This window comes from Macaca thibetana, chromosome 14, assembly GCF_024542745.1.
Source record: "Macaca thibetana thibetana isolate TM-01 chromosome 14, ASM2454274v1, whole genome shotgun sequence".
In the NCBI taxonomy this organism is placed as follows: domain Eukaryota; kingdom Metazoa; phylum Chordata; class Mammalia; order Primates; family Cercopithecidae; genus Macaca; species Macaca thibetana.
In genome coordinates this window covers 109,513,717-109,534,386 of record NC_065591.1, presented here as the reverse complement: position 1 = coordinate 109,534,386, position 20,670 = coordinate 109,513,717, and the positions used below count along the sequence as shown (strand labels likewise).

At 49.6% G+C, this 20,670-nt stretch overlaps 2 protein-coding genes across 2 annotated transcripts in view; one reads left to right on the top strand and one right to left on the bottom strand.

Annotated features, from left to right (window-relative positions):
* DSCAML1 (DS cell adhesion molecule like 1) overlaps positions 1-20,670 on the top strand; it is a 367,270-nt gene that overhangs the window by 9,934 nt on the left and 336,666 nt on the right. The window contains exons 2-3 of the mRNA XM_050758358.1: positions 7,223-7,540; positions 10,944-11,090. Coding sequence (XP_050614315.1) covers positions 7,223-7,540; positions 10,944-11,090 — 465 coding nt within the window. The remainder of the gene's footprint in view (positions 1-7,222; positions 7,541-10,943; positions 11,091-20,670) is intronic.
* IL10RA (interleukin 10 receptor subunit alpha) overlaps positions 1-20,670 on the bottom strand; it is a 442,741-nt gene that overhangs the window by 210,686 nt on the left and 211,385 nt on the right. The gene's annotated exons all lie outside the window — the stretch shown is intronic.

Genomic DNA, 20,670 nt, shown 5'->3' with positions numbered 1-20,670 from the left:
ACAAATACTTAGGTGGTGCCGGGCACTTACATACACCAAAAACTGTCCCAAGTTCTTCATATGTATTAACTCATCCAACCATAATAACCCTTGAGGTAGATATTGTCACCACCTTTGTATAGATGGGGAAACTGAGGCACAGAAAGGCGAGGCAATCTTGCCTGGGGCTACACGCACCGCTTGTAAGTGACAGAGCAGGGATTCAAACCCAGCGAGCCTGGCACCAGAGGTGGGCTTTTCACCACTGTACTGTGTGCCTCGTATGTGCCCAGGAGACAGAGTGCTGACTAGACAGTCACTGCCCTCAGGAGGCTAATGGCCCTCACGGGAGAGGATACCTACTGTCCCCTTGGCCCTGACCCTTCCTCCTGTCCCCTGCCCCCTGCTCCCCTGAAGATCCACGACCTCTCCTACAAATGGTTGCCATGCCCGGGTGAGGCTGCCTCTTGAAGGATCTTGCCTGTCTCTGAGGGAATGTTGCGGGGGTCCCAGCGCTGGCAGATACTCCTGGATGAAAAGTCCAGTGAATGAGACGAGTAAATATTGTAAGGGAAGAGAACAAAATGACTCATCTCCCAGTGGAGGTGGCGAGGTGTTAAGATTTCAGTCCCCTCAGGTTGTCCTTTACAATGATTACAGATGATGACATGGGGGTAATTCAGTGTGCACCTCAGAGCAACCTCAGTCAGCCAGCTCCTCCCACTGCAGCCAGACACCCCCATCCCACACAGGCAGGTGGGGTGGGAGCCCCAGGGGTTACATACATGGGGCTGAAGTTCCCTTTGCAAAACTAATCTTGATACCCAAGCGGTGGAGGGCTGGCAAGCGAGTTGATGCAGTGGATACTTAGGTTTCAGCGGTGACCCTGGGGGCAGGCAGTCCAAATGCCTGGGGGCGATTTCTGGTTTAAAAATATTGCTGTGCTATTTCCACACTTCTAATCTCCTAGCAATTTGGAGCCTGTTTTACGAAACACAGCATCGGGGTGGTGCTCAATGTTAAACGGCAGAGAAGATTAAATGGGCTGAAGTCTGGGCGTCTGTCACATGACAACCAAGCCCATAACTTCCATTTTCTATTAAAAATCCATTTCCCTCTTTAACCAGAAGAAGCTTTGCTGTTGATCTGAGTGTCTCTCTATTTATGAAGTGTTCCCCCTCCTCTTCTTTCTTTCGGTAAATATGCCTGGTTCTGTCTGCAGAGGGAAGAAAGAGCTGCGGGGAGTGACTGAGATTGGAAGGGAAAGGAGGAGTCTCTGTCAGGGGATTTGCTTTCCAAATTGGGACCAGCTTGGAGAGAAGACATGAGGGGAAACTTCGTCAGAGCCCAAACTTTGAACTCAATGATGTGATGGGAAAAGCTCGGGTTTGGAGCTGGTTGAATTTTGACTCTGTCTCTTCCTGGCTGTAGGATCTTGGAGAAGATGTCGACTCCTTCAGCCTCCTCTTCCTCACCCTTAAAATGAGGCTAACGGGCCCCCTGCCTCATACCTTTGTGTGGGGATTAGATGGCCAAGCCTGGTGCCTGGCACAAGAAGGCGCTCCATAAATGTTAGTCTCCTTTCTTTCGGGGACTCCACACCCTTAGGCCAATAAGACTTTAGGGAAATAGATGTCCAGCCAAAATGCCACAGAAGTTAGACATGAGGACTACAAGGACTTGGATAACCTCAGGCGCCACTGTCGGGGACTGCTGGACACCTCAAACCTTGCTTTCCCAAGCTTGCAAACCTCCAAGTATCCCCCACTGCCTTGGACTCTCACTGTCTTCCACCACTGAGGCCCAAACTCAATCCAGCTGGTTTCGCCTCTTCTCCCCAAACCCAATCCAGCTGGTTTCGCCTCTTCTCCCCAAACCCAATCCAGCTGGTTTCGCCTCTTCTCCCCCAAACCCAATCCAGCTGGTTTCGCCTCTTCTCCCCAAACCCAATCCAGCTGGTTTCGCCTCTTCTCCCCAAACCCAATCCAGCTGGTTTCGCCTCTTCTCCCCAAACCCAATCCAGCTGGTTTCGCCTCTTCTCCCCAAACCCAATCCAGCTGGTTTCGCCTCTTCTCCCCAAACCCAATCCAGCTGGTTTCGCCTCTTCTCCCCAAACCCAATCCAGCTGGTTTCGCCTCTTCTCCCCAAACCCAATCCAGCTGGTTTCGCCTCTTCTCCCCCCCAAACCCAATCCAGCTGGTTTCGCCTCTTCTCCCCCAAACCCAATTCAGCTGGTTTCGCCTCTTCTCCCCAAACCCAATCCAGCTGGTTTCGCCTCTTCTCCCCAAACTCAATCCAGCTGGTTTCGCCTCTTCTCCCCAAACCCAATTCAGCTGGTTTCGCCTCTTCTCCCCAAACTCAATTCAGCTGGTTTCGCCTCTTCTCCCCCAAACCCAATTCAGCTGGTTTCGCCTCTTCTCCCCCCCCCCCCCGCCAAACCCAATTCAGCTGGTTCTGCCTCTTCTCCCCAAACCCAGTTCAGCTGGTTTCGCCTCTTCTCCCCCAAACCCAATCCAGCTGGTTTCGCCTCTTCTCCCCAAACCCAATTCAGCTGGTTTCGCCTCTTCTCCCCAAACCCAATCCAGCTGGTTTCGCCTCTTCTCCCCAAACCCACCCACTGCTCCAGCCTGCAAGGTTTCCACAGGGCCCCCTAACATGCATGCCTCACCCACTGTTGTTGGGCTGTCTTCTCTGGGAGTGCCCCCCTTGTCACCCCACCTATCCAGGTCTTCCAGCTCAGCTCAGCTCCTATCTCTTCCCAACTCTTTTTCTCTGGCTGCTGAATAACTTTCCCCTTCCCTCCCCATAGCTCTTGGCTAAATCAGTGCTTTCAGCTGGCCTCATGCATGGCCAGGTGCTATTGTTTAACCTCCTCTCCTGTTCCCCATCTCCTTTATAAGCTCCTGGAAGGTGGAGCAATTCTCCTTGTCTTTGATGCCTCCCACCGTACCTGGGATACTGTGGTGCAGCGCGGCTGGTGCTTGGTAAATATCTCCTGAGGCGATGAACGTCTTCTCTGGTCCCTGGATCAGAAGTGACTGGGGAAGGAGGACACTGAAGGGTGCAGGAGTCAGCTGAGAGGAAGTAGCGTTTGGAGAGGGCTTGGAATTCTGCAGGGCTGCAGGGTGGAGCTGTGCCCTTTCATCCCTGCAGTAACCTTAGGTACCCTCGACCCCTCAGGGAGAGTGAACAATCCCCATCTCATATTAGAACATCCTCATGGGGAATCAAGAACTGCCCCATTCCATTCCACCCTCTCAGCAGCTCTGGGAGGCAGCTGAGATGGTGCAATCACATCCTGCCCTTTTGTAAAGGAGGCTCAGGAGGGCTAAGTGGCTTGCCTGAGGTCACACAGCAGGTGAGGGGTGAACCCCCAGAGGGGAGGTAGTTCTGTCAGACTTCAAGGCAGGGGTCTGGGGCCCCTCTGGGAGCTTGCTGGGGCTTTGCCACTGCTCTGAAGATTCAAGTGAGTCTGAGAAGGTGGGGAAGCCCCTGCTGTAGAGGCCACACCAAACTCCATGAGGCCAGAGTGAGGACGTCAGGCTCCTACTACTCCCACTTCTTTCCCTGGAGTTCTGAACACACCCATTGCTTCTGTGACCACTTACCCACTGCCCATATGCCCAGCCTTCAATGTGGCACATAGCAGAGATTTGAGGTATTTGCTGGTCTGTGCCTCAGTTTCCTCTTTATGTGTTTGCTCACTCCCTTCTCTTGGCAGGTAGGGCGAGGTTAAATTAATGCTTATTTAAGGGTTTCTGCATTCTGAGCTGACAGGTGCCTTGTGATGGTAAAATATGAACCCAATGTAAGTGCAAAATGCTATTGTTTTACACCTGAGGGTGATGTTTCATAATGGCAATGCACTGTCAGAGCCGTACGCAGAAATGAATGGTGTGTCTAATCCTCCCTTGCTCCCCCAGACTCAGAAGACAAGCTCACATCCCAGGGTGGGAGATATATGAGGCTCCTTGCCTTTTGCTATAAATCTGCCTTTTCATCAGTCCTGACAGGTGGCTGGACAATCCCAGTCAATTCATCAATTAAATCTACCCATTTGTAGTTGCTGGGAACCTTGTGTCCTTGGCTTCGGCAAGATCCGAGGCCCAGGAGTGCAGGGAGGCTGCTGTCATTGTGGTTGATGCTCCTGGAGGGAGCAGAAGGGGCCTGGGAAGTGGCCGTCTCAGGAGGCAGGGAGAGTGGAATGGATTTCCAGCCACTAGAGAAGGAGAGTGGGATGTGTGTTTGGAATACGATTGGGGTGGAGGAAGGGTTGGGGAAAGTACCCAGCCTGAAAAACCATATTCTGTGGTTTGATTTGTCTTCCATGGAGTTTCTGCAGTAGAGCAGGAGGTACATCCCCCAGCTCTGAGGCAAGGCAAAACTGGGTTCTAGCCTCAGCTCTGGCATTTGCACATTGTAGCACTTTGGGGAAGTTAGTGAACTTCTCGGAGTCCTAATTTCCTTATCAGTAAAATGGAAATAATAACACCCCCTAGGGAATTATGAAGATTAAATATAATATCTGTATAATATAAATACAGTATCTAGAATGGACCTGGCACAGAACCTGGCCTGTAGTTAACAATGAAGTCAGTGGTGGCTATTATTATTGCTGGAGGTATTGTCATTACAGAGGGCTACATCATACTTAGCCTTAAGAATTTACTTACCTTCTCACATGAATCAATTCCTGAATTCCTCCTTGTCAGGGATTCTCTCGGCTTCCTAAGTCCATTTACAGGCACCATAGAGTCTTTCTGTAATGTGATGGATTTTTGGCTCCCAAATCCATGAAGCTGCCAGGGTGAGAGTGCCTGATTAACTAGGTTTCTCAGGAGGCACCCAGGACCCCCAAGCAATGTCCCTGTTTCCAAAAGCAAGGTATTGTCTGAAATGCCCAGAATCCAACAGAAATCGCTCCCAGGAAGGAGTGTTCATGTCGTGTATGTGCATGTATGTGTGTGTGCACCTGTGTGTTCTTGGCCAGCTGAAAATGGAAGTTGGTGGCCAAGTTGTGTCTGAGGGAGGTGAAAATCCCCTCTTTATTATTACAGTGGTTATACTGTGGTCATACATCACAGAATGGTTAAGAGAGTGACTGTAGGGTCAAATTGCCCAAGTCTGTGTCCCAGTGCCCTCACTTACTAGTTCTGTGGTCTTGAGTAAGTTGCTTTGATCTCTCAGTGCCTTAGTTTCCTCATCTGTACACTGGGATACTAATAGTACCTATGTTTTAGTGTTGTTGGGATAATTAAAAGAAGTCATATAAGTAAAGTCCCTAGCAACAGTGCCTGACACATAGAAGATGCCTAACAAATATTTGCTGAATGGATGTCAGTAAGGAAGGCTTTCAGAAAGTGAGAAGAATCTTGGAAGCGGGACCTGCTAAGTGTGTATTCTAAGAGAAACCTCCCGAGCCTCAGTTTGCTGCCTGGTGAAATGGCATGATTTCATGCTCTTGGGGAACACTCTAGCCACAGCAAGTCAGTCATGCTTCCAGAGCTTCTAAGGGTCCTGTGCAGAGCAGACTTGCTCGGCCACCAATTTTGTGACTGTCACAAGAGTAGGCAGCATGAGGAGGAGAATGGCAAGGCCATGTGGCTCCCTTCTCCAAGAAAGTGCCTTTCAGCTGCTATGAGTGCAGTGCCTGGTGGGGACAGCAAATGCATTTGCTGCTAAGAGGATGCTCCTGACACCGCAGCAAGAAGCCCACGAATGTGTTTTCCAGCACGTCTGCTAATGGCTTCATCACAGCTTTTTATGAGACGATGTGAATTGCTCTGACCAATGAGGCTTAATGGCCTTCCTCAACGAGCTGCCTGGTATATTCTCCCCGGAGGCTCGGCTCAGAGTTAAGCCCAGAATATTAATATGGCCGGATGTGGGCCCTCCCCCATCCTATAAAGTTGTGGAAATTGAGGTCAAGTTGGGTTCCCTGCAACGTTCTTTAAACAAGCAGCGGAGTGGTTTGTTTGCTCGTTGATCTTCCTGGTGGAGAGGGAGTGGTTTCCAGCTAGAGACCTGGGACCCTGCCCTCTCTTCCTCTAGGTTGGTGTCCACTTGCTAGGCAGTGGATTTCTTAAAGGGGCAGGCTCCTCAAGAGGAAGGGGGGCACCCCTTGATTCCAACATTCAGGGCTACTGGGATAAGAGCAGGAAATATCTAGGCCTGATGCTGGGATAAGAGGAACAGATGGCTAGTCCTCCCAGTCAGGTGGATCTGCCACTGCCAGCTGTAATCATAAGAACATTCTCCCATGTGGTTGAGGGTTGGAATGGCACCATGTCAGAGATGGAAGGGGGTCTTTGCAGTCTTACCCATCCTCTCCCTCCACTTTCCAAGTGAAGGAGCAGATGATCTGAGTGAGGAAGGGAATTGCACAGTCACATGGTGTCAGGGCTGAGTTTAGAAGCTGGGTCTTTTGGCCCTAGTCTAGATCTTATCCACCCACTCTTCTGCTGGCCCTCATTCAGTCCTCTGTGGCAACACATTTCTCAAATTGGCTGTCAGGGTCTCCTGCACTCTTCCATCTTCCATTCCAGGCGAGCATCCCGGCTCCTGTAGCCATTCATCTCAGAGCATGGTCTTGAGACCTTTTGCAACTTTCATCTGTGGGACGGTAGAAAGAGCACTATAACTCTTTAGGAGCAATGGGGTCACGTTTTAGTTCTGTAACCTAGCTGTGTGATTCTGAACAAATTCCAAAAATCCTGGGTTTCTTTTTCTTTTTCTCATCTTTTTTTTTCTTTTTCTTTTTTTTTTGAGACAGTCTTGCTCTGTTGCCCAGGCTGGAGTGCAGTGGCACGATCTCTGCTCACTGCAACCCCCGACTCCCGGGTTCAAGCGATTATCCTGCCTCATGCTCTCGAGTAGCTGGAACTACAAGCACGCGCGCACGGCTAATTTTTGTATTTGTAGTGGAAACGGAGTCTCATCATGTTGGCCAGGGTAGTCTTGAACTCCTAACCTCAGGTGATCCGCCCACCTCCGCCTCCCAAAGTGCTGGAATTACAGGCATGAGCCGCGGCACCTGAAGGCTGGGGTTTTCTATAGATCAGGAACTGTCTCTGATTCACCTTTGCCAGTGCCTGCTATATAGTCAGTGCCCAATAGGCGCTTACTGAATGACTGATGCTTGAAGGTCAGGTGAATGAGTGCAGCCTGTCACAAGCCTCCGTGGCTTGTGTGGGTATTGTTAGAGCCCATGCTAACCAAGTCTCTCCCCTTGCCTCTCCTGCAGCCCGCCCTGAAGATGTCGGCACCAGCCTCTACTTTGTAAATGACTCCTTGCAGCAGGTGACCTTTTCCAGCTCCGTGGGGGTGGTGGTGCCCTGCCCGGCCGCGGGCTCCCCCAGCGCGGCCCTTCGATGGTACCTGGCCACGGGGGACGACATCTACGACGTGCCGCACATCCGGCACGTGCACGCCAACGGGACGCTGCAGCTCTACCCCTTCTCCCCCTCCGCCTTCAATAGCTTTATCCACGACAATGACTACTTCTGCACCGCGGAGAACGCTGCCGGCAAGATCCGGAGCCCCAACATCCGCGTCAAAGCAGGTAAGGGACAAGACGCCTGCTGCCCCAGTGGCACAGGAGAAGGCTGTGCCGTCATTCTGAGGGTATGTGTGTAACATGCTCGGGGTGGGGGCGCTTGCGAGAAGTCATTCACCCAAGAACAGTTTTGTTGTTCACTTTTGCATCTTAGTTTACCACTGGCTGTGTGTCCATAGGCATAAGAGACTCTTTCTTTCTCTTTCTTTCTCTTTTTCTCTTTCTTCTTTCCTCTTTCTCTCTCTCTCTTTGAAACAGAGCCTCACTCTGTCGCCCAGACTGGAGTGCAGTGGCGAGGAGACATCTTCCTAAGCTTCAGTTTTCTCATCTGCAAAGTGGATGCAACTGCCTACCTCTGTATCACCACGTGTGACGGTTAAATGAGATGGTGCTCATTTAAATGAGGTGCCCACTTCAGCCCTTGACTTACAGAAAATCCACAGTGAGGTTTTCTTGAAGCCTTTTATTAAAAAATAATAATTAAAGAAGAGTGCACACATTATAAGTATGTAGCTTGATGAAATTTTACAAAGTTCAACTAACACTCAGATCAAGAAATACAACATCAGCACCTTAGAAGCCTTCCTCAAGCTTCTTTTCCCACACTAGTCCTCTAAGAGCCACCACTATTCTGATTTCTAACAATAGATATTTTGCTTATTTATGAACTTTATACAAATGGAGTCCAATGGTATGTATTGTCTAGACCTTTTGCTCACCATTCTGCTTATGGGATTTACCCTTACTGCTGTGTGTGGTAGGAGGTTGGTGGTTGTCACTGTCATCTAGTGTGCTATCATGCAGCTAGAACACACTTTCTTTGTCCATTCTACTGCTGAGGGGACGTCTGAGGATAACACATCTCGTAAGAAAAGGCATTTTGGTGAAATACACAATGAAATACTTTTAGCAGTGAAGGATTTTGGTCTTTGGAAGAGTAGATGGAGGTGAGGAAGTAGCGTTTCTCAGGTGGTCTACTTTAAGAAAAAAAGTCTCATTTATTTGGATTAGGGCAGGAGGCCAAGGGGACAGCTTAGATCAGCCATTCTTCACTAGGACATCAGGGTACACTGGCGTGTCATAATCAGTGGCAAGGTGGGTCTCGGATCATTATAAAGCACTGAAGTTTTGGGAATGGTTTTCAACTTAGAGACCCAGCCCACTGCAATGGTGCCAGGCCTAGGTCACGCCATCTTTTCCAGGGACTGTGTTGGACCAACCAAGGAGAGTGGTTCTGGGAAAGGCCTCCCAACCAGCATGTGGTGACAGACCCTCTCTGACTTTTTGGGGTCCTTTTGCCTTAGGGACACCTCTCATAAAAGCAAGGTTTAAAGTAGCTGGGAACGGGAGTGTGTAGGGGTGAGGTGAGGTGAGAGCTCTGCCTCATTCCATCGGTTGGTTTGGGGCTAGACCATGAGCTCTTAGAACACAGAGTTGCTCAGGGTTTCTCCCCGGACTCCCCATGGACTCTTTTTAAGAGCAAGTCCTTTGCACTGCTCAACCCCAATGCAACACCAAGTGCTGGACTAGGAGCCCTGAGGCCTGGATTTGGAGCCCAGCTCTGGCCTCCACAGTGTGGAGGATTGGGTTAAGGGGAAGGGACCGTGTTTCCTGTCACCTCCCCCTCATTGGGTTAGGATGCAGTTTTCATAGTAAGTGTATAAATGTGTTTTTACAAATGAAGAGATTAAGACAAAGAGAAGTTAAGTCACTTGTCCAAGGGCACACAGCCAGTTAATCAGACGTGCAGCTATCATGAAAAGTGACATTATCAAAGTGCTTTCCTTGTGCTGGGCCTTTCATATGCTGCTCTTATGGTGATTTCCTTTTACAAATGAAGAAATTGAGGCTCCAGAAGGTTAACCAACCCTTGTCCAGGATCACACAGCTGGCCAGAGGAGGAGGCAGGGCCCACTTGTTAGATGCCATTAACCATAAACCTCTGCTGACTCCCTGGGACGTCACGGGTGGCGTGCACTCCAGCCCGCCCTTTCCACTCCGCCACCCTGCCTCCCTCCAAGGTCCATTCTCCTTGTTCTCCTCTGTGCTCTCCCATAGCTGGAGTCAGGGCCCTGCCCAAACCCATGGAAGGGCTGGACCACAGAGCCACAGAGCCACCAGTGCCTCTCCTCTTTTCTCTTTCTTCCACCTCAACTACATCTCCTCCTCATCATAGCCACAACTTGGAGAAGGGGAAAGAATAAAGGCCGAGGGAGGGCCAGGGAGAGCCAGGCTGACTGGAAACACAATCAATTAAGAGACTCTTGATGATGCCAGAGGGGCTGCAGGTGCATAGTCAGGGAGTGGGGATGGGCTGCCAGGGCCCTAAGTGTCACCTTGGCAACCATCGCAGGGAGAGGAAGAGGGCACGCTGCCCAGGTGCCTGCTGAGGGACAAGGTCGGGAGGCAGCAGGGCTCTGGATGTTCCAGCTTTACTTGACAGAGAAGGGCGTGGAAGGATCAAGCGAGGCCTGGGAGAGGCCAAACAGGAGGACAAGGCAGAGGCAGAAGCCTGGGTCCCATTCCTAGGGCTGGGTCTGCCTGCCTTTAGGGGCCAGACACATACAGTGGCTGCAGGTGGCGGTGCCCCAGAAGCCAGCTGAGGCAGGAGGTGGGCACTGTGGGGGAAGGGATGGTTCTGAAAGCAGGGACAAAGCTGGGGGTCAGGGAGGGGTGCTCTAGAGGCTGCAGCCAGGGTCAGAAGCAGGGAGAAAGTGGCAAGGATGCTCTGTTTTGAAGAATCTTGGAGACTGTGTCCATGTCTCGAGTTCTGTATGCTCAGAGCCAATCACAATCCCAAACATTCTCTCCCTTTGTCCTTGTAAGTTCAGGATCTGAACTACATTTCCGAGCCTGCTTTTCACGTTGAAGGAGCCCAAAACTCAGTTGTTAGAGCCTGTGTCACAGGTTTTGTTTGGGTGCATTATGGTCACTGTGCCCAAAATAATTGCCACCCTGGGTCTAACAATAATTCAGGAAATCTGGTTTGGTTTTCTTAGGGGAATTCTAGCATATTTCCATATTACCTGCACATCCCTTTGGTGAATATAACATTGCAGGGCTTAGGTGCTGCCCTCAAGGCTCTTAAAATCTAATATGATTTGCTAATACCCAAATGGGAAAGGTTGGAATTTGGATGGATGGTCTTGCAGAGGGAGGCCAGATATTTTTGAGGGAGAAAAGGCTGCCCAGTAGGATGGGGAGGAGGTTGATGGAGAAGGAGTTGCCCAGACAAGAACAAGATCATGGCAGGGGCTTCTGGGCTGGCTAAGAGGGAGAGGGGAAGGAAGAAGTGAGGAAGGTGAGGCTGAAGGAGCAGAGGGAGTTGAGCTGACTCTCTGTTCTTTCTGGGGACCCTCACCACATCCTTGTGACACTCTTCTCTTCCCCACTGCCAATCTCTCTGCAGTTTTCAGGGAACCCTACACCGTCCGGGTGGAGGATCAAAGGTCAATGCGTGGCAACGTGGCCGTCTTCAAGTGCCTCATCCCCTCTTCAGTGCAGGAATACGTTAGCGTTGTGTCTTGGGAGAAAGACACAGTCTCCATCATCCCAGGTAAGAAGCGTCCTGCGGCTGCGGCAGACGGGTGCTCGCTTTGTGGGGACTGGGTAAAGTAGAGATGCCTGAGCTGGTTGTTGAGGTCAACAAGATCTTGAGATTGGCCCTGGGGAGTGATTTGTTATTGTTCTGGTGATGCTTTGGCAAAAAAAAAAAAAGTATCTTTGGTCTTGGTCTGGCACGTCTCTGTGTGGGGTGTTGAAGACCCACACGCTGATCTTGACTGGGTGTGTGAGGGTGCCGTCAGACACCCAGTGCAGTGGAAGCCCCATCCTTTCTGACTGCTGGGGTTTTGCTTGACCCAGTCCTGAGGCAAGGCTGGAAGCACCTTACCTGCGAAAGGTGGCAAGGGGACGAGGGATGAGAAGAGGGTTTGTGGTCTGTGTTCCTGCGTTGTGTGACTAAAACAGTGAGCACTGCCTCCTTGGAGGACCTGACTTCAGGAAGCTTGTGTATGGGGACTTTCCTTCTTTCCTTCTTGCATGAGTTGGCTAAAGACTCCATCGGAATTCTAGCTGGCCTCGCTTTGAGGCTGATGTTGGGAGATGGGGTTCATACCATGTTGTGGGTTCATCTCATTACAGCTGCTGTGATTACGAGTCCCTCATTATTGGCTCCTTTTACCTCTGTGGGGTTGTGTCTCCCACAGGAAAACAGGTATGGAAGCCCCAAGAGAGGACCTCAGGTCCTTAAAATACCTCTAGGCCTCCATTTACAAAACTGAGATATTTCCATCACCAGTTTCTTCCTCTCTGCACATTGCAGGGGTTCTGCTGCGTTTTCTTCCTTTCTCTCCCAAGGACCTTTGTTTCCCTTGCTGTAAATTGGAGCAGCTTGACCAGGTGATCTGAGTGCCCTTTGAGCATTAAGGTCCCATAACCGATTGTATGAAATGATTCTTGTTCCTCAGGGTTGATGGTTTAGTTGGGGAAGATAAGACTTCTATTCATGGAACCTTTAAAGCAGGGGTTCTTAAGCCTGCCACCCATTTAAATCCCCGAGGAACTCCTTTAGAAACACCAGTGCTGGCCGGGCGTGGTGGCTCACACCTATAATCCCAGCACTTTGGGAGGCTGAGGTGGGTGGATCACGAGGTCAAAAGATCGAGACCATCCTGGCTAACACAGTGAAACCCCCTCTCTACTAAAAATACAAAAAATTAGCTGGGCATGGTGATAGGCGCCTGTAGTCTCAGCTACTCGGGAGGCTGAGGCTGGAGAATGGCGTGAACCCAGGAGGTGGAGCTTGCAGTGAGCCGAGATCGCACCACAGCACTTCAGCCTGGGGGACAGAGCGAGACTCCATCTCGGAAAAAAAAAACAAAACACCAATGCTTAGCCCCAAATCAACTGAATCAGACTCTGCCAGGAGTAGAGCCTGGGCATCAGCCTTTTCAATGCTCGCTAGGTTGTTCTGATGTGTACCTAGGACAAGAACCATGCTCTGGCGTGTTGACAGCTAATGCAGCAGGAGACTTTCTTTGAGACATTAATTTGCCTTTTTCGCTCAGTACTTTTTCCTTCTCTCAGTTCCAAGCAGATGGCCAGGCCATTATATCTCCAGACTTCAGAGCTTGTAGCAGGATGGGAATTCGAAGCTCCTGGAAGACAGCTGCTCCTCCTGTCTTTTGTAAAACCATAGGCTAACAGCAAAGGTTAGGAAGGGTGTTTTGTCTGGGGAGGAGAGCCTCTGAGAGCAAGGAACAAAGAGGAGATGAAAGGATGCCAGGGTTGGGGACGGTGCGGAAGGCTGCTCCCTGGACGCAGTCAGAAGAGGCGGTTGGACCCCGCAGGGGTGGCTGTGTGGGGCCCTCCTGGGTCCGGGACTGAGGCCAGGGTTCTTGTGTTCAAATGAGTCACAAGGTGCACAGCCCAAGAGCCAAAGCAATCATTCAGGCAGGGACCATGGGCTGGTGAGGACTAGAGGTACCCTGGACCTTGGCATACACTGGGAGAAGCCCCAATAATGTTGGGAACAATCTCCTGCCTATCTAGTAGAGTCAGATTTAAGGTGATTTAAAGAACATAAAGAAATGTGGTGTTCCTTATGCACTTAAGTTTATGGACTAAGCATTATATCCATTAAATAATGATAATTTTTGCATTACAATTTTGGGGGTGCTTACTATATCCCAGGTACAAGGCTCAGAAACTTCCATACAGGATCTCTTTTTATCATCACAAAAAGTCCACAAATGTGTTTTCCCCTCTCCACTTTACAGAAGAGGACACTGAGGCTCAGAGAAGCAAAATACCTTCTGAATCACACTGAGCAGAGGGTGGGGCTGGAACCAGAGTCTGTTTTTTCAACCTGTGTGTTTAACCCCACACAGACATGCTTCCCCCACCATATAAATGTATCCGATAAAGTGTTACTCTAGCTACAGTGGAGGCTTTAAATGTGTGCTATAGGCAGTGAGGGCTTTGGCTTTAGGAAGGGGGACAAATTGATGTAGGGACGACTTCATGGAATCAAGTGCAGTGTGGTGATTAAGAGCCTAGAATCTAGGACCAGACTACCCGCATTTAATACTCCATTGCTTACTAGCTGGGCGAGTCATTTACTCCCTCCGTTTCCCCACCTGTAAAATGGACTCATAGGGTTCGAGTAAGAATTAAATGAATCAATATATGAATAATGTCTAGAACACTGCCGGACACTTGCTGAGCACAGGTTATAGTGATTATTAGGTGGACGAGAGCATTGGCGCTGGCTGTTTGCTGCGGTGGTGTGTGTTTCTGGTATGGAGTGGTGTTTGTGTTCCCCATGCGACTGCAGTTCCCATGGGCCAGCACTGGATCGTTCTCATCCACACATCCCCACTTCTGTACTCGGGGTAAATAAAAGCTCACTAAATGATCAGTGAGTAGATGAATGGGTGGCTGGAAGAATTCTAGAGGAATCTGGGGAATGGCATGGACAAAGACATGGAATAAGGACAGCAGGCTGGGCGTGGGGTGGGGAGAAGACCAGATCAGATAGGCGAGAAGGAAGGTTAACTGGTTCCTGTGCTTAGGAGCTGGAGGCAGGGAGCTTCCCCCAGGCGGCCCTTGTAGTTGGTGCTTCAGGGCTGTCTTTGATGTCAAGACCGGGCTGGTGGCCCCAAAGGGCATAATTATCAGGGAAGTGGCCTTGATGCTAATCTGCGGGGCTGTGTTAAGCTTTTGTTTTGCAGAACCCCTTTCTTTAGTTTGGCCTTGGAGAATTTTCTTCTCCTGCCCAGCCCTCCACCCCTATCCATAATCATTCTAGATCATTCGACAGCTACATGTTAGATCCAGGGCCAGTCTTCCCCAAGCACAGAAATCCAACTAGCATGATCATGGAGGACTCCATGAGAACCAGAGAGTGGAGTTTTGTCTTGTCCAGGCTCTGTAGGTAAGGGGACCAGAACTCCGGCCCGCATGCCACATGCTTTAATTTTGACAAAGGCAAGTAGTTTGATTTTTTATAAAAATAGGATTTTTTTCCACTAACCATATTCACACTGTGCCTAGTATGTGTGCTGTGTGTGTGTTTGTGTGCATTTTGAGGTGGGGAGGCTGGATGGCACTTCTCATGGTAGGGGAAGATTACATGGCAAGTTGCCCTGAAGGTTAATGGAGGATGGAGGAGCCAGGGATACTTCCCTCTGACGCTTCAGGATCAGCTTCCGGAGCCAGAGGAATTGTGTTGACTTTGATTTCTGGATCTGCAGGGCTGGGCTCAGCTTCTCCACAAACAGCAAGTCCGGGAGGAGCTGGAACACAGAAGGAAGAGCAGGGAGACTGGTGTGGGCCCATCAGAGCCCCAGGAGGCATCCCCTTGGGGATGCAGGTACCCTGGGAGGAGGGGACCCTCATGTGGTTGCAGCCCCTGTCGGTGGGAGCTGGCTGTCCCACGCCTCTTTCTGAGGGAGTCTGGGAAGAATTGAAGGCTTGGGACCTAAACAAGCTCCATGAATTGAATGTTTACTCACAGGTTAGCCTTCCTGGCTCTCTCTGGCTATCCTGAAGCTGGCGAAGGAAACTCACCAGCTTTTTGGCTGTGCTTTGCCCAGGGCAGTGACAGGCTGGAGAAATAGCTCAAAGTGCTACCCTTTAGCCACCTCCTATACCCGCCTCCACTCCCTCAAGCAGGTCATCTTTCCATCCCGCTGTTTAAAGACGTGTGTATGAAGCACAGAGCCTCTCACTTTGTATCTGGCAGACTCCCACCCTTGCTTCTCTCTCCAGGGATTTAGTCCTGGTGTGAACTGGCTCTCTAAGGCTGGCAGGGTGGGGGTAAGAGGGCCAAGGGCTGTGCACAAACATAAATTAAAATTAAGGCCTCCAGTGAAGCTGAGATGTGGTTTAATTTCCCATCTGCATGATCACCATTACAATACATGTTATTGGATATAAAGATAAATCCGGCCCTGTTCCTAATAGCTTTTAATTTCCACCAGACCTGATTATATCAATGCAGGCCCCTTGTGGGAGTTTCCCAGCATGCTCTTCCCCACCATCCTGACTGGCTGTTTCGGCCCCAGCGGGGAGTTTGGGACACTGCTCAGATGCGGGCCAGATGTGTCTGCTGCTGCTCAGGAAGACAAGCCTGCATCAGCTCCCTTGTCCATGCAAATGGGAATACTGAGTTGTCACTGTGCCTTGGCCAGCTGAAAGTGCGCTGAGGACACTGTTTGTTGTGAGTAGGGAGACACAGGGGCAAGGAGGCATCTGGCCAGAAGGGGTCCTGTGACATGAGAAAAGGTCTCCTAGTGTCGTATAAGGATTCCTATCAGGCAGTGCTTCCTCCCAGGAGCCCACCTTTGGCCAAGAGAGCAAAGTAAACCACCAGCCTCTGTGGAATAATGAACTCCAGAGTTCCAGGGTGCCAAGTGGGTTTTCATAGCTCTCATTCCATTCAGCGATCTCTTCTACCTGGGGTACAGTGGACCCCTCCTCTCTGTTGACGCCCTGGCCCTCTTTTGTCCCTTACACTTTTGTCCCTTACTCTTCCACGAGGCCAGACATAGGCCTGCCAGGCAGACAGTACTACCCTGGTTTCGTTCCCGGAGCCCTGCCTTCATTCTGTCTTGCATCCTAGTCCGTTGTGTCTGTCTGCCGCAGGAGGGTGTACAACTATCTTTTTCATCTTTTTATCCCCAGAACCAGCACAGCACTGTCACAGAGGAATAATAATAATAATAACAAGATTAATGATAATACCTGTCATGTATGGAGACCTCTTTTGGGTTAGGCATTTTACATATATTATCTCTAATCCTCACAATAACCCTTTAAGAGAGTGTTTTTATGTTCTGTTTTTGTTTTTATTTCCTCATTTAATAAATGAGGATGTTGAGGTCCAGAGCAGTTAAGCATGTTACCCAAGGCCACAGCTAATAAGAGATGCGGCCTGGATGTGAGCTGGTCTTCCATGTTCCTCTACTTCCCGCTGCCTCTCCGGAGCAGGCTCGGAATCGTTAGGAATCCGGTGTCCTTAGGTTTCAACATAGGAGGAGGGCCCATCTCTGTCTCCTGCACTTGCCTGGGAAGAGAAAGCTATCACCAACCCTTGTGCTGACCTCTGGCTGTGTGTGCAGTGACCAGAGGCTTGGGCTCCTCTGAAGGGCAACAGATCTCCAGCTTAAAAACCAGTGAACAAAACAGCCATCCTAACAAGAAGGCTTTGTTGGGTTCTGGCTCTGTTTTTGGCCCCATGGGAGACACAAAGACTGTCCTAAACTGGGAATTTAGGATTCGGCTCATGTTGTCGGCTCTGATGGACAGGGATGGATAATCTCAATACAACAAACAAATGTGATCTTGGTTTGGCTTTGGAATGCAGATTCAATTTATTAATTACATTTTGCTCAGGCTGACATGAAGGTCACTTCTTTGGCTCCCACGAATCTACACCAATTTGAATGGGAGATAGGCACAGAGAGGGGAGGCGGTGCCAGTGCTGGAAACCAGTTTGGGCCACATGTAGGCTGTGAACATGTGGAATCACAGACTGTGAGAGCTGGAAAGTGCCCTGGAGACTGTGTCACTCAGCCTCTGCATTTATGGATAAAGAAACCCAGGTCCAGACCAACGCTCTCTCCTGCCATCTTCTCTCCTGTCTCCTGCTCTCTCTCAGGGCGCATGATTTTAACTACTCATGGGCACCTTTGTATTTCACTACAGATACCAGATATTTTTCCTCCTTTGTCTGTCTGAAGCCTACGCATCTTTCAAAGTCTGGTTCAAATACTACTTTTTCCATGATGTCTTTCCTCAATTTCTGCTAAGAATGGATTTGAAAGTCACCCAGATTAACCCACTCCAAGGGGCTCCTTTTCTGAACTCCCTCCAAACTTTATCGGTTCCTTGCTCAAGACACTAATCGTACTTTGTCCTGTAATTTTTTTAAAAAGTCTGTTATCTCCATTACAGGAATGTATAATCATCAGGGGCAGGATTCATATTTTATTCAGACCTTTCTTCTCTCCAGTGATTAATGGTGATGACAAAATGACAGTCTCCCCTACTGAACTGTCCTGTGGCATGGAGGACACCGCGAGACCTGCCTAAGGTCCCGTAGCAAATCGGTGGCATTACCAGGGTCTCAGCTTGGTGGTCCTTCACCTCCATAATGCCGAGTTGCTTCTGTGGGTTCCTCTTGTGATTCTCTGTTGTTCAGGTATAGAATTGGAGACCTAAGCTCTCAACTACTTACGAGCCTGGAGAAAAGCGGCTGGGATTGTCACCCTGCACTAGTGAGAAATAGACGATAGATCCGAGACAATTCAACAAAAGGGGCTTGGACCCCTGCTGGGTGCCAGGCACAGTGCCAGGCCTTGCAGAGGAGTCCAGGTTGGCCATGATCTGTTCCTGTCCTGGCTTCTGTCTTGGGACTATAGTGTCTTCCCACAAAGAGGAGGATACCGCAGGAACATTCTTTCTGTTGATGGCCACACAGTAAGGCATGCTGAAGGAGACGGGGCTCAAGTCAGGCCCTGGAGTCTGTGACCAGGTCAAGAGGGCAGAGAGAGCACTTTGGGTGGAGGTGACAGTGCAGGCACAGGCAAGTGGGCAATGAAAGGGTGGGGTGATCTGGGAACATGGCTGGAGGGTAAGAAGTGGTGAGCAAACTGAGAGGTCACTGGGCCGTTTAACTCATGAAGGTACTGTCTAGTTCTAGGGAAAAAGAATAAGGGACAACATGATAATGAGTGATATTTATTGAGCACTTACTAAGTTGCCAGGCTCTGTTCTAAGCATTTGACATATGTAGTTTGCTTCACCTTCTCAGCAATCTGAAGAGAAGGGGACTTTCATTCCCCCATTTTGCAGATGGGCAAGCAGAGGCACAAGAATGCTAAGTAAATTACTTAAAGGTAGTAAGTAGTGGAGCAACAACTTAAACTTATGTATTCAGACTCCATCATCTGTGCTCCTAAGTGCTGCACTAAATTGTCTCCCACAGAATTCACATATATATAACATTTTATATGTATATATGAGACGGAGTCTCGCTCCGTCGCCCAGGCTGGAGTGCAGGGGCGCAATCTCGGCTCACTGCAAGCTTCGCCTCCCAGGTTCACGCCATTCTCCTGCTTCAGCCTCCTGAGTAGCTGGGACTACAGGTGCCCACCACCACGCCTGGCTAATTTTTTGTATTTTTAGTAGAGATGGGGTTTCACCATGTTAGCCAGGATGGTCTCGATCTCTTGACCTCGTGATCCGTCCGCCCTGGCCTCCCAAAGTGCTGGGATTACAGGCGTGAGCCACCACGCCCGGCATATATATATTTATTTTTTGAGATGGAAGCTCGCTCTGTCACCCAGGTGATTTGGTTCACTGCAAACTCCGCCCCCCAGGTTCAAGTGATTCTCTTGTCTCAGCCTCCTGAGTAGCTGGGATTACAGGCGCACACCACCATGCCCGGCTAATTTTTGTATTTTTAGCAGAGATGGGGTTTCACCATATTTTGAAACTCCTGCAAACCAATAAGAAAAAGACAATGCGACAGAAAGTTGGAGAACAGTTATGAGCAAACAATTCACAGAAGATATAGTGGCATGTGGTGGAAAGAAGACAGGCTGTGGAGTCTGCTAGTCTTAATTGATGACCTTGCAAGTTACTTCCAAAGCCTCAGTTTAATCATCTGTAAAATGGGAATGATAAAACCTATTGCACATAGAATCCTTGAAATAAAAATTGGGCCTCGGAGGAGACTCAGATTCCTAAATGGGAAAGGAGTCACCTAAATGCATCAAAGAAATTGCCCATCTAGCTTCATGCAGTTGTGCAACCTTAGACCTCATCTCCCTCGCCCCATCTTCTCCATCGTCTGGCATCATCACCCATCACCTGTGCTGCCTTTTTTGGGTGGTAAGCTAGGGGCTGCAGCCACCCAAAGGTGTGGTGGTCCTAGAGTCACAGATGGAGAGTGAATCCCCCTAAATATGATCTTGAGAAAGCTACAAATGACTGTGCAAGATGGATCACCACCATCATGTTTTTATCTCAAATATTCCATAATAACTGAATAGAATGACAGAAACAAAGTACCTAGGATATAGTATTAATCTCTGGATTCACTAGCACCTTGCAGGGTACCTGATAAACATTTTCTGTTGAGGGATAGTTTATAAAGTGCTTTCAGATGATGTCACTCGCTTCTCACAGTAGCCCCCGTTACCTTGCCCATTTTACAGGTGTGGACACAGAGGCAGTGTGGCTTAGTGACTTGTGCAGGCAGAAGAGGAGGGAGAGGGGAGGCAATAGACGTGTATGAGTCCATAAGCGTATGTAAGGCCCCACGGCAGGCACCTGCATGTGATCTCATTTAATCATGCTTGGAACCCTCAGAGGGAAACATGCTACCCCCATTCTTAGATGTAAAGAAAATGAGATTCAGAGAGGCCGAGTGATTTGCTCCAGGTCACACAGCTTCCAAGTGGCAAGGCCTGGGTATGGACCAGAGCTTCTGTCCCCAAAGTCCAAGCTTCTTCCTTGTAACAGTGACTCCAGGCAGAGCGCTGTCCTAGGAACTCCCAGCAATTACTGTCTCCCTCATCAAGGCAGTTAGAGAGTGGAAAAGGCAGCTGGTCCTTAATTTGGCTGTTGTTTGTTTGCTTTGGTGAGAAAGGAAGCCTCGGACTCAGACATATTGTATTCTTCCTTGAAGTGTGGAGAAAATCCTACCTTCCAAAGCTGTTAAGCACGTGTTGCAGGTTAGTGATTACAAGAAAGCAACGAAGGGAGCAATGGGATTCTCTCCCTAAACTGAAATGATACTCATAGTGGCAAGAATCGTTGGTAGGAAAATAAGTGATCAGTTACTGAGCTCATCGGTGATAAGTGTTTTTCTCTGTCATTTTATTTAAGCTTCACAGGTGCCCTGTGTAGTCGGTATTATTATTCCCATTTTGCAGATGTGGGGCCTGAGGCACAGAGAGGTCAGCCTTCCCAAGACCATACCCCGAGGAAATGACGAGGCAGAATCTGAGCCCAGGGCAGTTTGATTTCAGCTCTTAGAGATAGCTTGGGCCACTTCTCCATCTGTGCCCTGCAGCCGGCATCTCCTTCAGTTTGTATGGTGCTCTCTGGTTTACAAAGCCTGT